The following is a 24985-nucleotide window of genomic DNA, read 5'->3' as shown; positions in this document are numbered from 1 at the left end:
TGGAATCCCAATTTGGCTTGGGGGGTGGGGCTGAAATGACCGAGATAGCCCCCTCCCTGCCAAATCGACCTTGATGGGCCTACTTTGATTTGACCTCCCGTTGAACTTGTACAGGCAGTATTTGTGCTTCAAATGCAGAGACAGTGGTCCAGGCTTTAACTGTTTTCTCAAGTTAACGTTGTACGTTTCTTGCAAGCAAAACCCCACGTTTGGGAGGAAGGCCACGCGTCTGGGAACATTGGGGGGGGCTTTTTGCCCAAAAGACCCCAGTGACTTGGTGGGAATTCGGGAATAAGGGTAGGGGCAGAGCCGTACTTTCGCCTGACCGTCAGTTTGGGACAGCGTGGAGGTTCGGCGATATGCGAATAAAATATACGGAATCGGAACTGCGCCACTTTCCAGTTGCGTCTCGCCCTGTCGCGGGTGATCGGACCTTTCCGTGCTACCCCCTTGCCGTCTCGACACGTGTCCGCCATTTCACCCCGTCCTACCTGCGTACGATACTACCCCCTTCCCATTCGAAAAATCCTCGTGGGAAAACCCGAGGCTAATCGAAGTACAAATCCATGCATGGGTTCATCTTACATTTTCAGGATACGATTTCTACATCGCCAAGGTTGCAACGATGGTCGGACGAAATCGAGAACTAGAACCACGTAGCCAAAACGAAACAAATAGATTATAGAATCGAGATGATGTTAAGATTTGAGTTTGGAACGGCGCACGTTGCATGCATGCGACATTTTGCTCTTCTTCCCATAAGTTTTGGTCCAAACGGGACATGGTTTCACCAAAGTCCGAAGTCACCGCAGGTAACGGTCTCAAAAAACGACCCCCCACCTCTGTCTGAATCTCTCTCTCTCTCTGTGCAGCGCAGATGACATCAGATCAGACCCACAAAAAGCAGCCTCTGGCCCTGTCAAAAATAGCGCCATCTCTTCCCTGCAAACTATAAAAACTACCAAACGTCCTCTTCCCCCGAACCTCCCCCGTTCCCGTCTCTCTCTCTCTCTCTCTCACACTCCAACTCCCCCGCAAATCTCTCTCTCCCTCCCTCTCTGTGTTGTTACGTCACGCGATCTCGCGCTCGCTCGCTCGCTCGCTCGCTCTCTCCGCCGTCCCGCCCTGTCCCCCGCCGCGCGCCCGGCGATCCGAGGAGGGCGTGCGGAGCTGAACCGGGCGGCGGCTCGATCGGGTGGGGTGGGGGGGGGGATTCGTTTCGATCATGTCGACGGAGCGGCTCATCGACGAGGGGGCCGCGGTGGCGGGGGCGGTCCCTCGGGCCGCGTCGCAGCGGCAGTGCCTCGAATCGGACTGGATTTTCGACGAGCTCCCCGCGGCCACCATCGTCTCCGTGTCGCGGCCGGAGACCGGCGAGTTCAGCCCCATGCTCCTCTCCTACACCATCGAATTGCAGTACAGACAGGTGATCCTTCTCGTCGGTTCTTGTTGATGTCGTGAAGTGGGAATCCGATAACGGCTCTGTTTCGTAAGCGGTTGAGCTTTCGTATGGACACACCCTTCTCGTTTGCGATTCTTGGTTTTTTGGGGAATGTGGAGGAGGAGGTCATGTTGAGATTTGCCGGCTTTAACTCTTTTGGGAAAATATGAAAGAACGATGACATTTGATGCGTGTTGGGTTTCAGCTGTTTGCGTCCATGATGTATTTCCTTTGGGATTAAGTTAGGTCTAACTATGTAAACATTGGTGAAGATGCTAATTTAATTTTTCTGTACCTTATTCATCGAAATGGTGTTTATAGATTTTGCAATCTTTGCATGTGTCCTCTACCAAAGTTCGATTTATTCGGATGCATGTGTTTTGGCGAACGTAACAGCTTGAAGTAATTCACGCATTTAATTCGTGCGACTTTGCTAACTTGTAGAATTTAGGAATGAGAATTGAGAGCTTGAGGAATGCAGCATTGGAGTGATGAAAAGATGTGTGTATAGTTGCCAAAAGTGGATGCCCGCCCGAGAAATGAAAATTGATTTGTAAAGACCGCCATCTTCTTTATTATAACAGTTGGATGCAGACTGTTGAAGGAGAAATTTTTAAGATTCTGTTACTTAATTAATGATACATGAGCCATTTATGATGCTTGAGAGAACTATGCCCAGTTTGATTCAAAATTGTCCTTGCAGTTTAAGTGGCATTTATGGAAGAAAGCTTCACAAGTTCTCTACCTACATTTCGCTCTGAAGAAGCGTGCCCTTATTGAGGAATTTTATGAGAAGCAAGAACAGGTGCTCAGTTACATCATTAGTCATTTTCTATTTCCCCTGATCTTTTGTTCTGTTTTGTTAGATTATGTCCAAGGCTTATTATCACCCTTTTGAACCGTCAAAAGTTCTAATTGGAGGAATTTTTTGCAAGGTTAAAGAATGGCTTCAAAGCTTAGGCATCGTAGACCAGATGGCTGTGGTGCCAGATGTTGATGAACCCGATGATGGAGCTGTACCTCTAAATACTGAAGAGAGGTCTAAAGCAAGGTGAGCCATCCTGCTCCTTTCATCTTATCACCATTCCCTTACATTGGATATCTTAGTCCTTACAACATAGCTTGTTACATAGGAATGTTCCATCAAAAGCTGTTTTGCCCATCATACGCCCATCACTGGGGAGGCAGCAGACAGTTTCAGACACTGCAAAGGTGGCCATGCAGAATTATTTGAACCACTTTCTGGGGAACTTGGATATCGTAAATTCTCGAGAGGTGAGCACATTACCATGCCCACAGTTGTATTACTGAACGCCAATATATAATTGTTCTTTCTATTTCCTTTCCTTCTGCAATGCATACATTGCTTGAGTCGGCATGGTCGAGAAGAATTGGCATTGTTTAGTGTGGATGTCTACAACTCTCTAATTTTCTCATATTGCATCGGGAAGCTCTTCATTTTTGTTTCCCAAAATATCTTCTTACACAAATCTTATTTAGCATAGATATGAACTTATTTAACATTTAGTTTTTTCAAAGATAATAATACTATGTAACCAAAATAAAAGCTGAAAAGTCTGCCCTCCTGCATTGTATGGACTCTTTCTACCATATATTGCTTCATGCTTTTCCAATGTTTTTCAGGTTTGCAAATTTTTGGAGGTCTCTAAGTTGTCATTTTCGTCGGAGTATGGTCCAAAGTTGAAAGAAGGTTATGTAATGGTGAAGCATTTACCACAACTCTCAAAGGACAATAGAGAAATAAGTTGTTGGCCTTGTCAGTGGTTTGGCTGTTGCAGCAACAGCTGGCAAAAGGTATTTAATTCCTTAAACTTGAAATTAGATGGTTCAGTTTTGTCTTCGAGATGATCACTCAGATTGATCTTTTTATTTATTTGTGAAGTGTGGTTATTTCTGGAACTATTCAACACTTACTAGACCTTCAAAATGTCCGTGACCTTAGCTTGATTACAACTAAACTATAAGTTTCTGATGTTATGGTTAAGCATCTTAGCTCACAGAATAGAAACAACACTTAAAGTTGCCTTATGTTCTGATTTGGTGTCGCCTTCTATTTTGTGAAATCTTATTCGTATACATTCTTTTCCCGATAAATATAAGTTGAATTTTTAAATATATTTGCCTTGTAGTTGTGTCCCGAATTCCTGATTTACCATCAGCCTCCACAAAATACCCATGCGATAAGAAAGCAGAAGATTACCAACAAAAATTTGATGCAAAGGTCAACATTCAGATGCGCCATTAATCTAATTTATTCAATTATCAATATATATTGCTCATGGACTTGGGCAATTTGGAGCTCTTGTGATATTTAGGTATACATTTTTATGCCTTACATGCTGTCGTCCATGCAATTAGACTATTTCACTCTCTTTTTGCATACTTTATGTGAAATCATTGTGTCATCTGATTGTCATAGGTGTGGGCTGTTCTAAAACCTGGATTTTTGGCATTTCTGGAAGATCCACTTGACACGGAACCCTTGGATATACTTGTCTTTGATGTACTACCGGTCTTGCGAGGAAAGGAAAGTTCTGATACAAAAGGAAGTTCTCGGTTATCCTTGACTGATCAGACAAAGGAACGAAATCCTCTATACTATGGTTTCAAGGTAAAGTGAGAATTTGCAGCTTTCTTTGTTTGTGGAAATCTGGCCCTGGAAGGACACTAGCAGGCCAAGAAATTATTATTCCAGACTTCTTTGTTTTCGTGCTCGTGCATGCATGTGAGTGAGTGAGTGAGAGAGAGGGGGAGAGAGATTGCGTGCTCGGATACATGTACATGTATATGGCACTGTGAAATTAGTTAAGAAGCTCAAACCAGCAATTATGTATGGGCTATGGCATTATAAATTAGTTTGGCGGAAGTTTACTGTCCATTTTTCCAGTTTCAAGCTCCATATTTAGTATTCAAACAAGACCATAAATACAATACCTTTACCAATCCAAGATTCGGTAACTTCTAGATGGAGGCAGTTAATAAATGAATGCAGAAAGATGTTAGATATTATCAAATTGTCATTCTGCTTGAGTAAATTCTCAACTAGCGGCATTGATGAAACTAAGAACACGTATCTACCAGATGGATAATTTTACTTCTACTTATTTCACTAGTTTTAGTATTGGAGATTTTTCTGTTGCAGTGACACTCATATTATGGGCAGGTTAATTGCATCTAGAGGGTTGCCATTGTATCATTGTTGTCAGTTTTCTACATCTCCTAATAATGACACAAGTGATTTTTGGGCTTCACAATTACATAAAGCGGTTCCTGTAGACATTTGTTATTTTGTTATTATTTTCTGGCAATTATATATTATATTTACAAGAGTTTTGGAACATCAAAAGGTTTCATGTGGGAATCGCTCCATAAACTTGCGGACAACGAGTCCCGGTAAAGTCAGAGATTGGATTTCTGCCATTAGTGATGCTGCTCTAAAGCCTCCAGAAGGTTGGTGTCATCCCCATCGCTATGGTTCCTTCGCTCCTCCTAGGGGTCTGAATGAAGATGGGAGTCAGGCTCAGTGGTTTATAGATGGGGAGGCAGCTTTTGGAGCAGTTGCTTCTGCAATAGAAGATGCTAAATTTGAGGTTGTTCATTTCATCTATACTTGTAACAGATTAGAATTTTCATCATCTTATGCTGAAATGATGAGTTACCTATTCGCAGATATTCATTACTGGGTGGTGGCTTTGCCCTGAATTGTATCTGAGACGTCCTTTTGATAAGCTTTCTTCCTCCAGGCTTGATGCATTACTAGAAGCAAAGGCTAAGCAAGGAGTTCAGGTGAAGATGCACAAAAACCTGTCCTCTGTCATAACTCATTCTCTTGTGGTTTCGTCTTTTCTTCACCTTTTAGTGAGATTTTTTTAACATCACTATATTTCTCCATATAAAGTATTTCTTCTCCAATGGATTCAACTCTATTCCCAAAAGAGTAACTCGAAATTGTATTGAATGTGATATAATCTTTTCAGATGAATTTTTGGTTTTCCCTCTTTGTCCACAATCTGTGTTTGGGAGTCCATATAATCAGATTCACCACTGATAGGGGGAAAGAGCTAGACTAGAGAGTTTCAAAGCGAGTTCTCAACTGTATATTCTATTTTCTCTTCTTTCACATGAATATTAGGTTTTTAAGCCATGTTTACAGCTAATGTTGATTCCATAAGCTCAAATTATTTCACATGTACTTTCATTTGGTTTAATAAGTAGGCCATCCGTATCAAACAGCAGAGGCCAGATCTAAGGCCTTTGCCTCTTACCTCTATATGATGTAATCAGACACTGTTGGAATGCGTTACTTGCCAGCTGTAGAGTTAGCTGTCATAGCTATTAATTAGTATTAGCTGTCATCCTGCTATTAGCTATCTATTAGCTTCCAACTACCTATTAAATAGGTTTTATCTCTAACTGGGTTTCTGATGTATATAAATAGAGACTTATTGTAACTATAGAAAATAACTAATACATTCGTCAGTATTTTTTCTTCAACGGATACTTCTCCTTGCTCGTTGTCCTTCTCTCAGATTACCTGTTACTACGCTCAATAGACCACCCAGTAATCCTGTATCTCTTGATCCTGCAGATTTACATCCTTCTTTACAAGGAGGTTTCTATTGCTTTAAAAATCAACAGTATGTATAGTAAAAAGAAGCTCCTTGACATCCATGAGAATGTGAAGGTGCTGCGATATCCTGATCACTTGTCTACTGGAGTTTATCTATGGTAAGCAATTGTATTTAGCTCATCCTGATATAGATGCAGTCCAAACAGATAATGAAGAATCTTGTCCGGTCAGGTCACACCATGAAAAACTTGTCATTGTCGACTACCAAATCTGCTTTCTTGGAGGACTAGATCTATGCTTTGGCCGTTTTGACACCATTGATCATAAAGTGGGCGATTGCCCTCCTTCTATATGGCCTGGAAAGGATTATTACAATCCCAGGTACCCAGTTTTCTTTTTTCTTTTTTTATTGGTTGAAATAAAATTACTGTATGAAATATGTTCAAATTGCGATTGCTTAAATAAAGCAATAGATGAATCAATCAGAAATTCATGATAAGAACCTAACATAAATAAGTTTATCCTCGTGTCTTCCCGTATGCCTATCTAATGGTAGTACTCTACTGATGTCTGGCTAGAGAATCTGAACCAAATTCCTGGGAAGACACAATGATGGATGAGCTGGAGCGAGAAAAATATCCCCGCATGCCATGGCATGATGTACATTGCGCTCTCTGGGGACCACCTTGCCGAGATGTTGCTAGGCATTTTGTCCAGCGCTGGAACCATGCCAAGGTACCTTGATACTTTCACTCAACTTTATGTCACTCACTTCATGAAGATATCATATGATTAAATCACCTATCCATTTTCCAGAGAAACAAAGCTCCAAATGAGCAAACAATCCCTTTACTCATTCCTCGCCACTATATGGTCCTCCCTCATTATATGGGAAGAAGCAGCGAGATCAGCATCAAAAGTACAAATGCAGAAGAAAACCACCACGGCCATAGCAGGCGTAACTCCTTTTCCTCAGAGTCACCACTGGATGATATCCCGTTACTTCTACCACAAGAAGCTGATCAGCAAAGCAGTTTTGATCTTGACCATAAGCCAAATGGCCCCCATGCACACCGGAATCATCATGTCAAACCATCCGTTGCTTGCGAAAGTCTTTTACTTACTTTCCTGAAGTCCAAAGCTGACGATTCTGTTAAGGATACTCAGATGAAAGGTTTTGTTGATGAAGTTGATTGCCTCGAATGTGAAAGAGAAAATCTGCCCGAGGTTGCACAATTTAGCACGATACTTGTGGATGAGCAGCGGGAGACTTCAGATGAGGGTGACGATGATGTGGCAACTGGAGATGGACAAGTCGGTCCACGCGTCACTTGTCGATGTCAGGTAGATATTCATGATTGACCTTTTGAAATTCCAGAATGTTGGTTATTGTCCGAGTTTTAGGCATGAGGCTAAAAGTTCTACAAGGAAACTCTGCCATATGTAGGTTGTCAGGAGTGCAAGCCAGTGGTCAGCGGGAACAAGCCAAACAGAAGAGAGTATTCACAAGGCTTGTTGTTCTCTTATAGAGAAAGCGGAGCACTTTGTTTATGTAGAGGTAACGATCATAAAGTAACTGATTATCTTCTATGATTTGATGGCATCTACAGGATCCGCAATGGATATACTTGTGATCTCCCGTTGTATGGGCTTATTTTCTTCATTCATCTATTGCAAAATAGACCATTTGAACTACATATTGTTCTTCTGGATAAAAAAAGAAGAAGAAGGATACTACATATTCTTCTTCAAAATGATCTTGGAATCACTTGCAACTACTACCACTATATCGAATTCTTTTGCCATGTAAAGAACCAAATTATGCTGCTAAGATAGGCATGGAGGGAAGGTGCTTTTCTGAGTCTTTCGACAGATATATTTGTGGGTTTATTGAAACATGTGATGACAATTCCATGTCCATTAACCATTGGTTGAATCGTGTATTTTACATTGTGCACTCTGAAGCTGCACCTAGCCTGGAGTGGGACATCCTCTTTTACATGCCAAGTTTCGTCTTTTAGAGATTTTGAAAGAGACAACCAACCAGAAAAATAAACGCTGCTGGTTTATGGCTTTAGCTGACAGTAAGGAGCCCAAGCAAAACAGACTTTAGTTAGCCCGGGAGATGAAACGGACAGACAATTAGAACATTTCTACAAAAAATGGCCAAAACAAACTTCAGACTGTGCAACAAAATGAATTGTTTAACCCAGGGAGGTGGTCTCAACAATAATGTCATTTTATTTCTTGAAGATTGAGATTCTTTCTTTCAATGGATATGTGCAACTTAATTTTGCTCTTTTAATGGAAAAATGGCAACTCTTATTGATGGCTTCTTGCTTGCTTCCAGAATCAATTCTTCATATCAGGTCTTGCAAGGGATGAGACTATACAGAATCGTGTTCTTGATGCTTTATACAAGCGCATTTTGCAAGCACACAAAGAGAAAAACAGTTTCCGTGTTATCATTGTCCTACCTCTTTTACCTGGATTTCAGGTACTTATTATTCAGTTAGTTCTCTGATCAATATGACATGAGAGTTACTTGACATGACACTCAATAACAGGGAGGCATTGATGATGGTGGAGCAGCTACAGTTAGAGCAATTATGCATTGGCAATATCGAACCATTAGCAGAGGAAAGACCTCAATATTGCACAATCTCAAAGAAGCGCTTGGTGATAAGACAGAAGACTATATTTCCTTCTATGGTCTACGATCTTATGGTAGACTCTCTGATCGGGGCCCCGTGGCAACAAGTCAGGTATCTATTCGGAGCTTCTTGCTTATATCCATTATGAGCTCTAGTTCTTATTTCTCCCACTAATTATTCTGTTGGCCACGCTTAATGGCCATTAACTTATTGTCCTCGTACAAACAAGCAGTGGCATGTTAGGTAGATGATAGCTAGTTCAGAGAGGGTGTTGCCGTCCAATAGAAGGCGGTGTTACTTGATATAGCAGTTTGTTCCATGAGAATGAGTTTTGAGTGTCACTATTATCTTGAAGATATTGTTAAGTATATGTTCTTAATCATTAGCCAATTGGCTCGAAAAAAAAAACCATTAGCCAAAACTTCGTAGAATTTCAATTTGTCAGACAGGATGAAGTTAAATTGTTTAAGAATGTTCTTTTGGATCATTTGTTACAGGTGTATGTGCACAGTAAAGTCATGATTATAGATGATCGGGTGTCCTTTATTGGATCCTCAAATATCAATGATAGGAGTTTACTAGGATCAAGAGACTCCGAGGTAATGAGCTAGCTCTATGTCACTCTTCAAGTTCTCCAATTCGTTGCTCTTTAGATTCTTCAGCGCTTCTTTCATCTTGCTCTGCACCGAGACTAATGATGCTGCTCTTCTCAGATTGGGGTAATAATTGAAGATAAGGAGTTTGTGGAGTCATCTATTAATGGAGAGCCGTGGAAGGCGGGAAAGTTTTCTCACAGTCTCAGGTGTTCGCTATGGTCGGAACACTTAGGACTTCATCCTGGAGAGGTTTGTGACCCAATCACACGATTAAGACTCTCTCGATGCTCCATACAATATATCGCAATGTTTTTACTCAGTTACCATCATTTTGTCTAAATCCTCAAATGCCAAGACCATATATCTAATGGTGACTTCCGGCATACAATCCTTGCAGATCCACCAAATAAAGGATCCCATTGCCGATGCAACGTACAGGGACTTGTGGTCGGCAACTGCAAAGGTACGGCAAGTTTGAACAAAACATCTGGTTGCTGGTCTACGTAGGACTTTGCAATGAATTGATTGTATCATCCTTCTGCAGGCGAACTCCAAAATTTACCATGACGTGTTTGCTTGCATCCCTAATGACAACATCCAGTCAAGGTATGGTGCAGCCGAGCCTTCTCCTCACTCCTTGCTCCTTAAGTCAAGCTCTCATTCGTCTAACGTTAACCATGCCGCAGAGCATCATTGAGACACAACATGGCCCACTGGAAAGACAAGATCGGGCACACCACTATCGATCTAGGAATCGCACCCGAGAAGCTGGAGAGCACCGACGACGAAGACGCCAAAGAGACGGACCCAATGGAGAGACTGAGATTGGTCAGGGGGCATCTCGTGACCTTCCCACTGGAGTTCATGAACCAAGAAGATCTGAGGCCGATGCTGATAGAGGGCGAGTTCTACGCATCGCCGCAAGTATTTCATTAAGCAACAAATACGGTAGCAGTTGTAGGAGAGAAAACATTCGTATTCATACATACTCAAAAAAGTTAGATCATTATAGTAGGTCCAAGAAATTGTATAGTAATTACAAAAGCAATAATTGGAGGGAGGAACGCTAACATGGGAGTCGAGTCGACGAGTCTAACCAAATGCCGCATTGGCTGTGATTCAAAGTCTGTACAAATAGCAAGCAAATTAATCTATGCAATTTTTTTGATAATATGTACAGGAAGTGTGTTTGTATGAACATGAGATTGCCATTGCTGCGTAAGTATACACAATCAGCAGTGATGAAAACTACTTTCTGTCCTTCTCAGTTCTGTTCTCAGATCTTCATCTCAGTGACATAACGCGAGAGAGAGAGGCCCAGTCACGAGGGCTATGGGGATGATTGATGGTGGGCCAAGAGCCCAGCTGCGGCTGCCGCCCTCGAAGAGCAAACGGGGAATCATCTGGGTGCCATCGTCGCCATCTCGCGCTCGCCCTTGCAAAGCGATCACCGTTCGGTGTCATAGCTGGAGAGGATAAAGACACAAATAGTCCATGAACTTTTCTAAACTTTTACCCAACGTAAAATATTGTCCCTCAACTTTAATTTGTTCAACGTGGCCCTGGACTTTTAATTTGTTTAATTTTTTGAGGGGCCCAATAATGAGGGCTAGCTACGGCCCATGGGCTGACTGGTGGTGGGCAAGAGCCCAGTCGCGGCAGCCCGCGAAGAGCAAACGGGGAATCGTTTTTGGGTTGTCACCGTCGCAACCTCGCGCTCGCGCTCGCCATCGCCGAGCGTCACTTCTGCTGCGCGAAGATGGCGTCCTCGGGCCCCGCCGTCGGATCCGGAGCTCCGGTTCCGCTGGAGGAGCTCCGCCCACCGTCTCCGCTCTTCGCCGACGGGGCTTCTCTTCGCGTCCTCGGCAAGTACGCTGTCACGTCCTTCCTTCCTCCTCCTCCATCTTCGCAATGCCGTTGAATTGATCTGTTGAATCTGTGCCCCTGTGCTTTCTCCCTCCCCCCCTGATTCTCGTCGATCTGCCCGCCATTTCATTTTCCATTTGCTGCCTGGTTTGCGCTTTCGCGAGGGGTTATTGGCGCGAGGAATTCCGAGGGATTTTAGAATCTCGAAATGGAGCTTGTAGGAGCTAGGGTTTGCGTAGCGTGGCTGCGAAGCCGAGCTCCGGAGTGACAGCTCTCGTATACCTCTAGGACTAGACTAGAGTTACGACTTTATCATCAACATTCCATTGTTTGTGAAACTGAAACTGTGTTGGGTTTCATGAGGAGTTTAAGACTGATGCTGCGCGGCACATGGCAGGGCAGGGCCTGTAATGAACTTGGATCAGACATTTTCCTAGGTGATGATTCTGTCTAGATTACTTGTCAATGTGGCTGATATTGGGTTGAGTGAATTTCCGTTTCCGCGGCAAACGATCCTTATTTTGAACTTGGGATGAAGCAATCGCCTTTGCCCCGACCGTTTAGGAATCGGAAAGGCCGACAGATGCGAGGTCGGGGCAAAAGCGTTTGGATGAGTTGTCCTTTTGTTTTTCCTCCCTTTGTTGGTAGTTCCTACCGGAGAATCATCTGAACATTGTCGATTGGATTGTTTGCCGTGCATGTCTTTCGCTTTCTATTGTTAAATCAGTTTCTCCTTTCAGAATGCCATGGTTTCCAGGGACTGATATCCGCTTTTCACTTTAGGTTACAAGAGTATTCAGTGGAGACGACCGTAGCGATTATCGTTGATGCAGGTGCTAGTCTGAAGATAGACACGCAGCATCTGAGGGACCTTCATTTTCGTGTTGGCTCGATCTACCAGTTTATCGGCGAACTCCAGGTTCAACCTGATAATGAGGTGAGAACTTTCATGGTTGAGATTTGAGTTTTGCCGGCAAATGGGTGAGAGAGAGCGAGGGCAACGTGCATTGTGCGTGGTGGTATTTACCATTTGGTTTACGAAAGTGTTCTTGCTCTTCAGGCGGTGTTGCGGGCTCGAGTGGGTAGAAATGTCGATGGCCTCGACCTTAACCTCTACTACCAGTCCTTGCAGCTCGTTAGACAGTTTCAGGCCGAACGCACGAGGTATCAATCGACTTGACATGCGTTTTTTGCCAAGAGAGGATCTTCGGAAGTTCATTTAGGAAAGTTACAAAGGTCAAACAACTGGAGGGTTTTTGAACCGGCGGACCGTTTTCTTCTCAACCCCTCGGCGTCAACGACAGCGACGGTGGCTGGGATTATGCCCGCGTGGACCGATTAATATTTTGTTAGGTGATGGAAGCTGGAAGTGAATTTTGGTGTTGAGCACGGGGTGTTCCGTGTTCGTTCTTATTGTTGCCACATTGAAATCGTGTAAAATGGCCTGAGAGTTTCCCTGCTTTCCCCGTCTGATGGTGATGACCTCGCCGTGTATAGATGGCCTGAAAGCGAAGGACAAAAGCATCAGAACAGTAAGACCAAGCATATATGCCTTGCATCCAATGCACTCTCTTTGATATACGGTGGGTGTGTTTGTTTCGGAAAAATATAAATAAAAATGCTTTTTGAAAGATCATTTTTCGGGAAAACGTTTTCTCCTTTTACAGGTCGGGAAATTCATTACCCTAACTTTTAAGTATCCATATTTTCTTCAATTTTAAATGGATTTCCGTTTACTTATCATTTTCCACGAACTAAACATTCGGAAGTTCAGAAAAACTTAATTCCCTGAAATTTTTTCCATTCAAATAAACATACCCTAGAGTCGAATCACTTTCCGATACTGTGATTTACCATGTGGAAATTGCGAATGAACCTTTAATCTTTGGTTTGCCGTGGCATGTGGCAAGGGGAATAATATTCGTTCGAATCTATGACGGTGGGGGGCCGTGGATCGCGAACGAACCCCCTTTAAACCCGATTTTGCGAATCAAGGGCGCGAGCGCCTAGAGTCGCACGAACCTACACAACCCACTTTACCTAAATCCGATTTTCTACACGACCCAACCCAATGTAGGCGGGATCGGCCGCGCGATCTCGCCAGTCCTTCTAATCAGGTCCAACCGCCGCGACGAGGGTGTCTAAGGGAATTACTGTCGGCAGCTCGCTTTGCGCACGCGCTAAATCCTCTGCAACTTTCGTCGCGATCACACAGAGATTCCACGCACGTTTCATTTGGTTTCGCCTCTCTGATCGAAGTCCTCGATGCTGTCCCCACCTTCCCGTGCACCGCCCCACATGGGATTGCTGGCCAGCACCACGTGTCGGACTTCCCGTTGGCCTCTCGCTTTTGACCTTGCTACCGGCTCCGGGGCCCCATCCGACGACGGGGCGACGGGGGGGGGGCCCCCTCTCGCACCGACCCGGCGACCATCGTGCGGCCGTGGTTTGGTCCTTGACCTTCGGGTCCTTTCTCTCTCTCTCTCGACGTCGTTTTCGCTGCTCCACTTGTTTAATTTTGTTTTCGGAAATTACTAGATTCTTTTGGGGGATGGGATTCGTGAACAACGTGCGACCTGGGAGACGCACTCGGCACACGGAGCACGGTGCGCGTGCGTGCCGATTCCGAGTCACTTTGAATGGTGCTGCTCACTCGCGTTGAAAAAAGCTGCGACTCCGGCCCGCTGGATGTTGACGACACCTTGCTCGGCGTGATCGCACCGCGGGGGCGAGTCGGGCCCCCCCCTTCTCGATGCCCGGTCGCGACCCGATCCCCGATTTGAGCTCGACCCGTCCAGACCTCGCGAGTTAGGAGTGAGCAACACGGACCGACCGAATTAAGATTGGGCGGTTCCCGAGAGAGTCGGTCCGGTTTCCTAGTTCCATGAAATTGGAACCGGCGATTTTCGATTTGGTCTCGGTTCCTGAGGCGAACCGGACCGGACCGATGTTTTTTTTATTTCTCACGCAAATTTCTTTCCCTTCGCTTCTCACGTGTCCTGCTCGTAGCTACGTCGTTGAGCCGCTCATAGAATTAACCGCTACGAATATTCTATAAACTATCAAAGGGAATACAAAATCACCCAATTAGTATCATAATGGGTTCATGACGTGGTCAAATTCATGCACTTATTGCCGGAAAAGAGCAGTTTGGGTGTGCGAGGGGTTGCATTTTGTTTTAATTTTCATCTCCCATTGGATTGCTCGGGAACCGGACAGGACCGACCCGTTCCTGGGTGGGATCGGACCGTACCGGAAATCGATCCCCTCTATTTCGAGTCGCATGCGCGTCGCCAAGCAAACTGACGATGTTCCGGTTCGAGCCGTGGATTCGCATTCGCAAATGCCTGTTTCTCCCTCCAAGGTAAGGCTCATGCGACGTATTCTGCTCTTTTTTAGTTCGTTTCTTCGGCAAACGACACGCACAAGTGTCTCTTCGAGCATTCCGCACTAGTTTACGTCAGGTAAGAGGGCAACGTTAAACGTAGAAGAAAGTCATGATCGCCACCGCATTTCCTTGGTTTTACAAAGGTCAAGATTACTGTTTGTACCGACAGCTTTTGATAAGCCTCGTGAAAAGAATGCATAGAAAAAACTATTTCCGGGCCCCAAAATAGCTGGGGCTTAGCTTCGTGTAGTACAGATGATGCGCATGTCGGAATCCGCACCATAATCCAGGTGGACTTCAGGGACCACCACCAGGTGATCATGAGCCTCTTGACTTGACTCGGCCCCACCTACTTGATTTTTTTTTTTGGGGGTTTTCTTTCTTAATTTGGTCCCGGGCCGATCAATCGCCGAGGCGGTTGGTCCGGTGGTAAAGGAATCGGCCCGCCTTTCACGAGGTCACGGCTCGATTCATGTCGTGAGCAAACGTCCGAGCAAATTCGTGCTACGCTACCTGATTACAAAGATTTCTGTAGCGGGTGGGTGCGGGACCCTTATGATAGCAACTAGGCGACCATGTTCGGTTCCTCCGCCGTTTCGGCTATTAATAATTTGCTCTCAACTAAGCTCTCATTCGATGCCCATGCACTATAGGCCTTGCTTAAAGCAGCATAGCCGTGGATCTCGGCACCAACAACCTCCACAAAGCAAAAGGTGGGTCTCGATTAGTCAAATTTCCGCATCACTATTGAGTCCATGATGCAGCAAATTGCAATTGTATATGGTAAATGGTGGCTATGATGAGCAGTTCACTAGTTCGGCTCTTTTTCTTTAGTGGATCGTCGCATCCTATTAATAATGTCCATAAAAAAAAATAAAAAAATAACACAAACAGCCCCTAAACTTTTACCCAATGTATAATGTGATCCATGAACTTTAAATTTGTTCAATGTAGTTCCTGAACTTTAACTCAATGTATAACTTTTAATTTATTCAATATCGTCCATAAATTGTTGATACATGTTCAATTTAATCCATAAATTATGTGAAAATGTTCAATGACGACATAGTTCAGAGACTACAATGAACATGTATCAAAAGTCTGAGAATCACGTTGAACAAATTAAAAGCCCATGGACCAAATTGAACATTAGGCTAAAGTTCGGGTACTACATTAAACAAATTAAAAGTTAAAAGATCACATTGTATATTAGACCATAGTTCATGGATTATTTATATCATTATCCCTAAAATATATAATGATGACCTAGAGGTTTGAGACAAGATATTGCTAAAAATACTTAACAAAAAAAAAAAAGAGGAGGAAGTTGTTTTGATCCACTAAAGAAAAAAAAGCTGAACTTTCACAATTCTTTCTCTTCCTTTATTTTTGGGAAAATTTCATTTTGGTACCCAAAGTGAGGCCTTTTTCTCAATTTGGTACCCAAAGTGGACATAGTCCCAAATTGGTACCCAAAGTGCCCATTCAGTCTCAATTTGGTACCCAAAGTGCCCATTCAGTCTCAATTTGGTACCCAAAGTGAACATAGTCTCAATTTGGTACCCAAAGTGCCCATTCAGTCTCAATTTGATACCCAAAGTGAACATAGTCCCAAATTGGTACCCAAAGTGCCCATTTAGTCTCAATTTGGTACCCAAAGTGCCCATTCAGTCTCAATTTGGTACCTGAGTTCGCCGGACGGTCAAATGCTCGCCGGCTGGCAAGAAATTTACTGTTCCGGCTACCGGAACAGTATTTTTTTTACTTTTTTTTTTATTTTTTTTCCCTTTTTCTGTTTTTTTTTCTTTTCCTTTTCCTTTTCTTTTTTGTTTCCTTCTTCCCTCCGCCGGCCACAGCCATGGCCGGCGGAGGTCGCCGGCGTCGGCCCTCGCCGGCGTCGGGCGAGCGGCCCTCACTGGGCGGCGAGGGTCGCCCTCGCCCGGCGTCGAGGCGAGGGCCACCCTCGCTTGGGTCGGCCTCGCCCTCGACGGATCTGGCGAGGGTCACCCTCCGGCGTCGGGCGGGGCGGCCCTCGCTGTGTCGGGCGAGGGGCGGCCCTCGCAGTGTCGGGCGAGGGCCGACCCTACCTAGATCCGGCGAGGGCGAGGTTGCCCTCGCCGGATCTGCGAGGGTCACCCTCGCCGGCGTCGGCGAGGCGGCCCTCGCACAGGTGGCGAGGTCGCCCTCGCTGCGTCGGCGGCCGACCCAGCGAGGGCGACCCTCGCCGGCCAGGAGGGCCGGCCCAAGCGAGGGCGACCCTCGCCCGGCCCAGGCGGGCCGCCCTCGCCCGGACAGCCGGCGACCTCCGCCAGGCCATGGGCACATGGCCGGCGGAGGGAAGAAGGAAACAAAAAGAAAAGGAAAAGGAAAAGAAAAAAAAACAGAAAAAGGGAAAAAAAATTTAAAAAAAAGTAAAAAAATATCGTTTTGAGCCAGAACAAGAAATTTCTTCTTGCCCGAGCATTTGACCTCGGCGAACTCGTACCAAATTGAGATGAATGGGCACTTTGGGTACCAAATTGAGACTAAATGGGCACTTGGCGTATCAATTTGGGACTATGTCCATTTTGGGTACCAAATTGAGACTGAATGGGCACTTTGAGTACCAATTTGGGACTATGTCCACTTTGGGTACCAAATTGAGAAAAAAGCCCCACTTTGAGTACCAAAATGAAATTTTCCCTTTATTTTTTTTGCTAAGTTTTTTTAGAAATATCTCGTCTCAAACCTCGAGGTGATAAGGTCATCAAGATTCTAGCGTACACACACCTTACATTGCACGGGCAGCACATATTTTTTTTGGGGTCATTGGGCAGCACATAATAGACACTTGGACGTACGACACAGCACACCCATTGACATCTACACATTTTCAAACATAATATATATACTTCTTAATAAGGTATGGATGAACAACTTTTACCAGTCGTTGTCGAACTTCGAGATGCACATCGATTGGCGGAATGTCCAACGTGACCGTCTCACCAATTGGAAAAATCGAGAAGCACATGTAAATAATGTGCAGACTTTGCATGTTAATGACGATCATTCACAACTTAAATAAAAACGAAAAAGAAAATACATGTTCATGATTGTCCACTTAAGCACGCGCCTCCTTTTGTGGACCGACCCAAACTTTATTTTAATTCCGTCTCGCAATCATAACTCCATAATTATCCCCCAAGACTTATTAATCTTCCGTGTATTATAATCATACGGTCGTTGTTTCCTTAATTTGGTATAATGATACATCGAATTATATAGTCGCCGATTGGCCCGGTGGGAACGTCGCGAGCCAATCACGAGATGCCACGCGAGCTCGACAAGAGGGTTCCATTGAATTTTATAAAGTAGAAGATAAGGCCTCGAAGTGATATAATATATGGTTCCGTTTTTGACGTATTATAATTAAGGAGAAACGATTGCCATGGCCATGTATTGTATTGCTATTGTCATTTATATCACGCGTATGTTTTACAAGCTCACGGGAATCGACCTAACTTCATGGGGGAAAAAAAACAGAAATTGAGCCAAAAAAGGGTTAATGTTGTTGAAAATTTTAAAACGGTACCTCCATGGCATATTTATCCCATTCGTCTCGTAAAAAATTTTGAATCGAAACCTCATGACACATATATTTGTAACTAAGTTTTGATCTTACAAAAAATCTCAAACCTGTGCCTTTATGAAACATTCATCGTAAATTGAATTTCATCTCACAGAAAATCCAAACCGATACTACCGACCTAAATCTGCCCTCCCTTGAATTGCATATGTACTAACACTTATGGATTTTCCACATCGAATCTCTCATTCTCCATATCATATGCATCTTGTAGTCGCCCACCACGCGTATTAACACATGCGGCTTTTAATGGGATATTGTGTAAGATGCTAACAGAAAGTGAATTTGAATTAGGGGTAACAGTTTGGATTTTTTCGCGAGATAATTAATTTGGGGTAGATATAGCATGATTATACAAGTTTAAAATTTTTCGTGAGACGAAAATTAACTTAAAATAAACGTGTCATGAGGTACCAATGTTGAATTTTTTAAGGTAGTAACCACCACCTCCCCTCCCCCCCCTCCAAAAGAAAAACAAAAACAAGAACCGCGTGCCGTACACATTCATTGATTGATCCACAATAATTTCGAGTATACCAAATGGATTCACTTGATTATTCATGCGCTATTCCTATCATGTATCTAATAAATATTTATGTGCGACGCATTGTCATCCCAAAATATCTACGAGATGATGTTCTATCTTATTTTATTTTTTTTGCTAAATATTAATATATTCCGATGGACGGCTCACGGGTCACAGTCGATAAGACGTTTAATTCTTGCTTTTCAAACGGATTGTTTAAGGAATTAAAAGCAATTTAAAAAAGAAAAAGGTCAGCTGTTGATAGATATAATTATGAATATGCAACACAGACAAATAACTGCTAGAAAGCGAACCCCTTTCGTGTACATTAGAAAAAGGACCATTAAAGTAAGTTTTATGTCTGTGTCTCTAAGGTTTCATCAAATTTTAATTTGGTCCAACCGTATCAACATTCAACTGTTGATCTTTAAATGGGAAAGAGACACGTGTCCTGAATTACGGGATGTGTGAAGGGAAATTAACGGGTATAGAGATCTTAGTTGGAATATGTCAAGCTAAGCATCCCGCTTTTTTTTTAATAAAAAATAAATCCATGTGATCGTGTGAATTGAGTCTCGTCCAATCAGACGCCGTCAATCGTAATACTATAATCTGTTTGTTATGGTACGCCGAATTACACATAAAATCTTTCGTAAGCTAACCTCACCTCCTGTTGTCTATATAATCCGTTCTCGTTATGTTGGAATATGTCAAGCTAAGCATCCTGCTTCTTCTTTTTTTTATAAATTTTTCAAAAAAATCCATGTGATCTTACGAATTAAGTCTCATCCAATCAGGCGCCGTCCATTATAATAATATGTTCTCTTCGGTATGCCGAATTACACATAAAATCTTTTATAAGCCAGCCTCACCTCTTGTTGTTCATATAATCCGTTCTTGTTATGTTGGAATATGTCAAGCTAAGCATCCTGCTTCATTTTTTCAAAAGGAATTGTCAAAAAGATGCTTGCGATCCTACGAATTAAGTCTCGTCCAATCATGTGTGGTCGGTCGCGATGATATGTTATAAAATCTTTCACGAGCTTAAGAGAAAATAAGTAATAAAAAAAAAATAGCTTTCGCTTGCTCATGAAGCACGATGCAACTATCCACGCTCGGCCCAATCATTGAACTTTCGAATGCCATCCAAATGTTTTTTCCTTCGAAGTAAAATGACGGCAACTCACGAGAATTTATATCGCTAAAAAAATATCAGAGGCAGGTTGTACGGTCACGCGACACGTTAATTACACGGACGAAGACGCGAGAAACATATCGGCGATGATAGGTCTCCTTTTTATTGTCGAATTTATATATCAAATTTCCGTAATTACCTTTTCGGACCGATATTCTCCAAAATATTTTTTTCCCCCCATTATAATGGGGTGGTTGATGAATTCGAACGATGATGATGCGTCATCATCAACTCCTCCATATAGTACTGTACAAGGAGACAAAGTTACCTTTCCCTTAAAAATTCCCGATTTTTTACGAAGGTCAAAAAACGGAAATAATAATTATATTAAAAAAAATAAAAATCTCCTTCTCTCTCTCTCATGCTCGAGAGCCACACAAAATTACAGCAACAGTAGCCGACGACACGTCATTGCTGCTGCAGAGATTGCATGTATCTGCTTCGTTCGTACTCTTCTCCGACCATAAAAGCGATCGACGAGCACCACCCACCACCACCGTCGCCACCGTCATCATCTTCTTCTTCTTCTTCTTCTTCGGCCCCTTTGAAGAAGGCCGCGAGGCGGCGATACGCAAGGGCGGGTCTGCCTCCTCCTCCTCCTCCTCCTCCCGCTTATGGGCTGCGATCGTCTCCTACCTCCTCCGCTTCCCCCCCTCCTCCGGCCACTCCCTATCTCTCTGAGTCTCGCCTGATTCCCCGCCGTCGAAGTCGCCGCGTTAGACCACTCCCGCCGTCGAAGTCCCAGTTTTAGGCCACTCGGGTCTCTCTCTCTCTCTCTCTCTCTCTCTGTGTTTTCGTAGTCATCGCTGGCAATCTCTGCTCTGGAATTGCTGGGGAATGCGAGGGGACGGCGAAGCTACAGCGACGAGATAGTTGCGTCGAGCTATCGCTTTTTTTTTTTTGTTTTGTTTTGGCTTGGCATTGTTGGGAGGTCCGTCGGATGGAGCAATTTCGTTTTCTTCTGACAGATTTCTCTTTTTGGCAATTTTATGGATGATCTTGTGTTTTTCTCTCTCTCTCTCTCTCGCTCTCTCTCTCGGAAGAATCGTGCGATTGTACTGAGCTCTTGGTTTTTATGGAGCTCTGCGTTCTGGAGAATTTGGTTGAGCTTTTGCTGCTTCGAGAGGAGTGAATTTTGGTTTTTGACTTTCGTTTCTGCTGACTTTTCCGTCTTCGTCAGACGACGAGCAGAGCGGCGAGCACTGTTTTTGGAAATGCCGGAAATAGCAAGCGGCTGATCTCATCATCTCTCTCGCGACCTTTGTCTTCGTCGTGACGAAGCGAGGCAAAGTTCTCGTCGGACTGAGTTTTCACGTGGGACTCAATCCTCGAGAAGTCACTGGCTACCGCAAAAATTCATCCCTTTCTTTTCACGCTGAAATTTAAGCCCTGTAAGCAGAGGAAACTGTACCCCACTTCTCTATTGATCTCCGGGAAGAAGGAAAAGGTCGGGGAAATGAATGTCTGTTTCCTTTTCTGCTGTGGGTTTGTTCTTTCTCTTTGGAAAATAAGGAGGCTAAACGGCTTAGATTGCTTTCTTGTCTGGGTTCAATGAACTTTTCCAACTGTGAATGTTTGTGTGTGTTTTCCTTGTCTGCGCGTGTTTATGGAATTCCATGTAAGCATGAATATTCTCCGCAGTGTCTTTTGGATTCACAGTTTTTGGAGCTTTGTGCTTTTGAATGCTCAGTCTCAGCTATCCGAGTCAGATCGTGTTGTTCATCTAGTCACTGGGTCGGTCGAAATCCATGTGCTTTCATACTCTGTGTGGTTCTTGAGACTGAATGTGACGAATACGGAAGGGGATATTTAAAAGGGAATTAATCGAGAAAGGACTAGCTTTTCCGGAAAAAGAAGCTTTTTTTAATAGAAGAAATCTTCTTTCATCCCTCTCTTTCCGTTAAGAACCACATGGAGTATGCAATCAACATAAAAAGATGTATGGGTGTTGAATCTACACATGACGGAACACGGAAGGACTTAAGTGATCTTCGTTGTGCAGGTCATGGGGCATTTATCCACCATATTCAATGGCCTGGCAAGATCATTTTCGATTAAGAAGGGAAGGAACAGTGGGGATTGTGATGGTAGAGAGACTGCGGAAGCCATGGCAAAAGAGGCCAAAAAGAATGACTTGATACTGTGCTCATCTGGCATCGTAAATGTCGATGGCTCGAAAAACTTTGCTTCGGTTTTCTCTAAGAGAGGGGAAAAAGGAGTGAACCAGGATTGCTGCATTGTTTGGGAGGTATGCATCGAAACCTGATAGCTGAAAATTCAATTGTGGTCACATTCATTGTTTATGACATGAAATTCGACTGGCCAGTGGTTGTCATTTGCAGGAGAGAAATTGTTCTAATTTTGCAATTGCTTGGAACGTTTGGTCGCTTTTATTTTGAAAGATCATGTTTAAACAACCCGTCCTTTGGTGTATAGAAGTTCAGAGTCAATCAAATATCCACTTGCTCAGCTTTTCTCTTGTCTCAAGTCGTTAATAATACCTCACATGCTGTGAAGACAGATAAATCTGAGCTGATTTACGTTGGAGTTTCCTTTTTTTTTGCTTCATTTTGAGCAGAACTTATATGCTTAAGATCACTTGTATACCATTGATTGTTATTCATGGCTGGTATATTGTAGGTTTTCTCATTGAAGTTAGTATATACTGATGATGTAGCTTTTGGTGATAGGAATTTGGGTGCCAAAATGATATGATCTTTTGTGGGATATTTGATGGGCATGGCCCATGGGGACATTATGTGGCAAAAAGGGTCAGAGAGACGATGCCACCCTCTTTGTTGTGCAATTGGCAGGAGACTCTTGCTCAGGCTTCCCTAGATCCAGATCTTGACTTGGAATCAGATAAGAAGTGTCATCGTTTTAATATATGGAAAAGTTCCTACTTGAAGACTTGTGCCGCCATTGATAACGAGCTCGGGCAGCTTCGAAAGATTGATTCATTCTACAGCGGGACCACTGCTTTGACTATTGTCAGACAGGTATTAGGAAGAACACCTCAATTTTTCATTGCTTTACGTAGGCTCTGTTTGGCGTGCGTTCATGAATCTGCTGTCATGGTTATGCGATAGTTCTTTTCTGCTGCGGTTAGCACATGCTATAAGTTTATTGGATCTAGTTTGTTTAGGTTGCAAAATAAGAACTGATAATACGATAGACTTGCGAGAGGCAATATGAAGATGGCTAGCTTTCTAGGCAATTCAGATGTATAGTGGACTTTGTTCTCGGCAACCGTAACTTCGAATTTGGACTAAATGAGACATTTGAATATATTCATGACATGGAAGGTCAACTCCATCAATAGATTTCTTTATGTACAAGTGAAGACACCATATAAGAGAAAACAGTTGAACAACCATTTTGCTGTGCAAAGATTGGTGATTGGCCCACCAGGGGAGTGGTTGATTGAGCATTTCTACTTCTTTAGGGACCGTTGATTCTGTGGAAGCTAATCCAATTGATATTTTGGCAGGGGGAATGCATCATCATAGCCAATGTAGGTGATTCACGAGCTGTATTAGCAACTACTTCTGAGGATGGGAGCTTACTTCCTGTTCAGCTCACTGTTGATTTTAAACCCAATATACCTCGTAAGTCCCCTTGCCTATCACTCCTCTCTTGGTTTGTGCTTCTCTTCTGATCTTCACACTTATCTTGATCTTGCTGCAGAGGAAGCTGAGCGGATAACACAATGCAATGGGAGGGTATTCTGTTTAGATGATGAACCAGGAGTGCACCGTGTATGGTTGCCAGATGATGAATCACCTGGACTTGCAATGTCTAGAGCCTTTGGAGATTACTGCGTGAAAGATTTTGGACTTATATCTGTGCCTGAAGTGACACAGAGAAACGTAACCAGCAGAGACCAGTTTGTCGTGCTGGCAACTGATGGGGTATGTTGTCTGCTGCGAGTAGTTTGAGCTCTTAAAGGAGGGGGCAAAAAGAAGAAACTAAAAAGCTTAGCTTTTCAGAAAATGCATATTCCAGTTTGCCCTGACTTACCTATGTTAAGTTTTTAAATCGATATTGTCGAACAGTAGCATGCATGCAGTGGGGTATAATATGTGCCTTGGCAATAGAGGTTTTCTAGTTTTCTAGACAGTAACGCTACTCCTGACAAAAGTTCGATTTGGGCCAGTCAATTCAAATTGTTAGTCACACAAGTTTCAAGCACTCCGCTTGGCTAACCCAATTTCAAAAGCCGTGCAACCAAACTTTCTCACCTAGCATATTATCATGACAAGCAGAGGAGTAAGAATCCTCCTGCGAGAGTAGGGGAGATGATGTCACTTCTCCTAAAGAGCGTCCTTGTTGATTATTTTTATCATATGACCTTCATCAACCCTTTTGTTTGCACGGGCAGTTAGATATTATTTCGCATTATGAAGTATCACTGAATAGCGATCGCTTCTTATGTTGCTCTTTTTTTTGTCCTGTCTGTCAGGTGTGGGATGTTGTATCCAATCAAGAAGCAGTGGAAATTGTATCCTCAACGCCAGACAGGAGTAAGTCTGCTAAACGCTTAGTTGAGTGTGCTGTCCGTGCATGGAAACGTAAGAGGCGTGGAATTGCAACGGACGACGTATCAGCCATTTGTCTCTTCTTCCACTCTTCCCCTTTATCTCAGCAAGTTCACCCCATCAAGTCCCCGAAGTAATCATGTGAGGAACGGTTCATCTAACGCGGATCGTGATCCATGCTATATCGATCGAAAAAGTCCAGATCGTCCTGCTTTCATGTGCCCCCGATGCAACCACGCAAGCGCAGCTGTAAATATAAAGCCAAGTGTTATAAATCGGTACTTGTGCCGACAATTTCCTCTGCATAGATTAGTGCTTAAACAAGCCCTTTGGCTTCTTTGAGGAAACAGTTGCATTTTTGTAGTGAAATTCATTTCTTTCGCGCTTCGGATGAAGTTAATTGCACTCCTTTATGAGGTGGTGGTGGTGGAACATTGCATCTGCATCTGCATTTGCATGATCTAGGGAAGGAACTCGAATTCGGTCGGGATTGGCTATTTGTTTCCCAAAGGGAAACCAGCTATCAATTCATCGATCGGCCAGAATAGAAGCTTTGACGTTGGCT

At 43.5% G+C, this 24985-nt stretch overlaps 3 protein-coding genes across 6 annotated transcripts; all 3 read left to right on the top strand.

Annotated features, from left to right (window-relative positions):
- The first annotated feature begins 1223 nt into the window (after positions 1–1223).
- Positions 1224–10517, top strand: LOC115680314 (phospholipase D zeta 1-like). 2 transcript variants are annotated; one of them, XM_030604123.2, is made up of 20 exons: positions 1224–1426; positions 2145–2246; positions 2377–2492; positions 2575–2716; positions 3086–3256; positions 3882–4073; positions 4810–5052; positions 5132–5248; positions 6051–6190; positions 6264–6413; positions 6611–6767; positions 6849–7376; positions 7480–7590; positions 8383–8529; positions 8600–8797; positions 9184–9285; positions 9400–9531; positions 9680–9745; positions 9827–9888; positions 9969–10517. In XM_030604123.2, exons 1-20 carry the CDS (start codon positions 1226–1228, stop codon positions 10216–10218), a joined length of 3327 nt encoding a protein of 1108 aa, XP_030459983.1. In that variant the 5' UTR covers positions 1224–1225; the 3' UTR covers positions 10219–10517. The 2 variants fall into 2 exon arrangements, with proteins under 2 accessions (XP_030459983.1, XP_030459984.1); XM_030604124.2 differs by lacking the exon at positions 1224–1426 and having other exon boundaries at positions 2139–2246; positions 2384–2492.
- Positions 10518–10995: 478 nt separating this feature from the next.
- On the top strand, positions 10996–12608 carry LOC115680251 (CST complex subunit TEN1). The gene is made up of 3 exons (XM_030604024.2): positions 10996–11151; positions 11932–12085; positions 12209–12608. Exons 1-3 carry the CDS (start codon positions 11042–11044, stop codon positions 12326–12328), a joined length of 384 nt encoding a protein of 127 aa, XP_030459884.1. The 5' UTR covers positions 10996–11041; the 3' UTR covers positions 12329–12608.
- Positions 12609–20362: 7754 nt separating this feature from the next.
- LOC115680236 (probable protein phosphatase 2C 34) lies at positions 20363–24985 on the top strand. Of its 3 annotated transcripts, none has more exons than XM_056312689.1 (7): positions 20363–20592; positions 20624–20642; positions 21885–22130; positions 22573–22881; positions 23373–23490; positions 23570–23793; positions 24345–24985. In XM_056312689.1, the coding sequence occupies exons 3-7, from the start codon at positions 21888–21890 to the stop codon at positions 24555–24557; spliced, it is 1107 nt and encodes a 368-aa protein (XP_056168664.1). In that variant the 5' UTR covers positions 20363–20592; positions 20624–20642; positions 21885–21887; the 3' UTR covers positions 24558–24985. The 3 variants fall into 3 exon arrangements, with proteins under 3 accessions (XP_056168664.1, XP_056168663.1, XP_030459864.1); XM_056312688.1 differs by adding an exon at positions 21063–21273 and having other exon boundaries at positions 20363–20642; XM_030604004.2 differs by having other exon boundaries at positions 20364–20642.

Source organism: Syzygium oleosum, unplaced genomic scaffold (assembly GCF_021117445.2).
Source record: "Syzygium oleosum isolate NSW1041296 unplaced genomic scaffold, Sole_v2.1 Sole_v2.06, whole genome shotgun sequence".
NCBI lineage: Eukaryota > Viridiplantae > Streptophyta > Magnoliopsida > Myrtales > Myrtaceae > Syzygium > Syzygium oleosum.
This window is presented reverse-complemented; position numbering and strand designations above follow the sequence as displayed.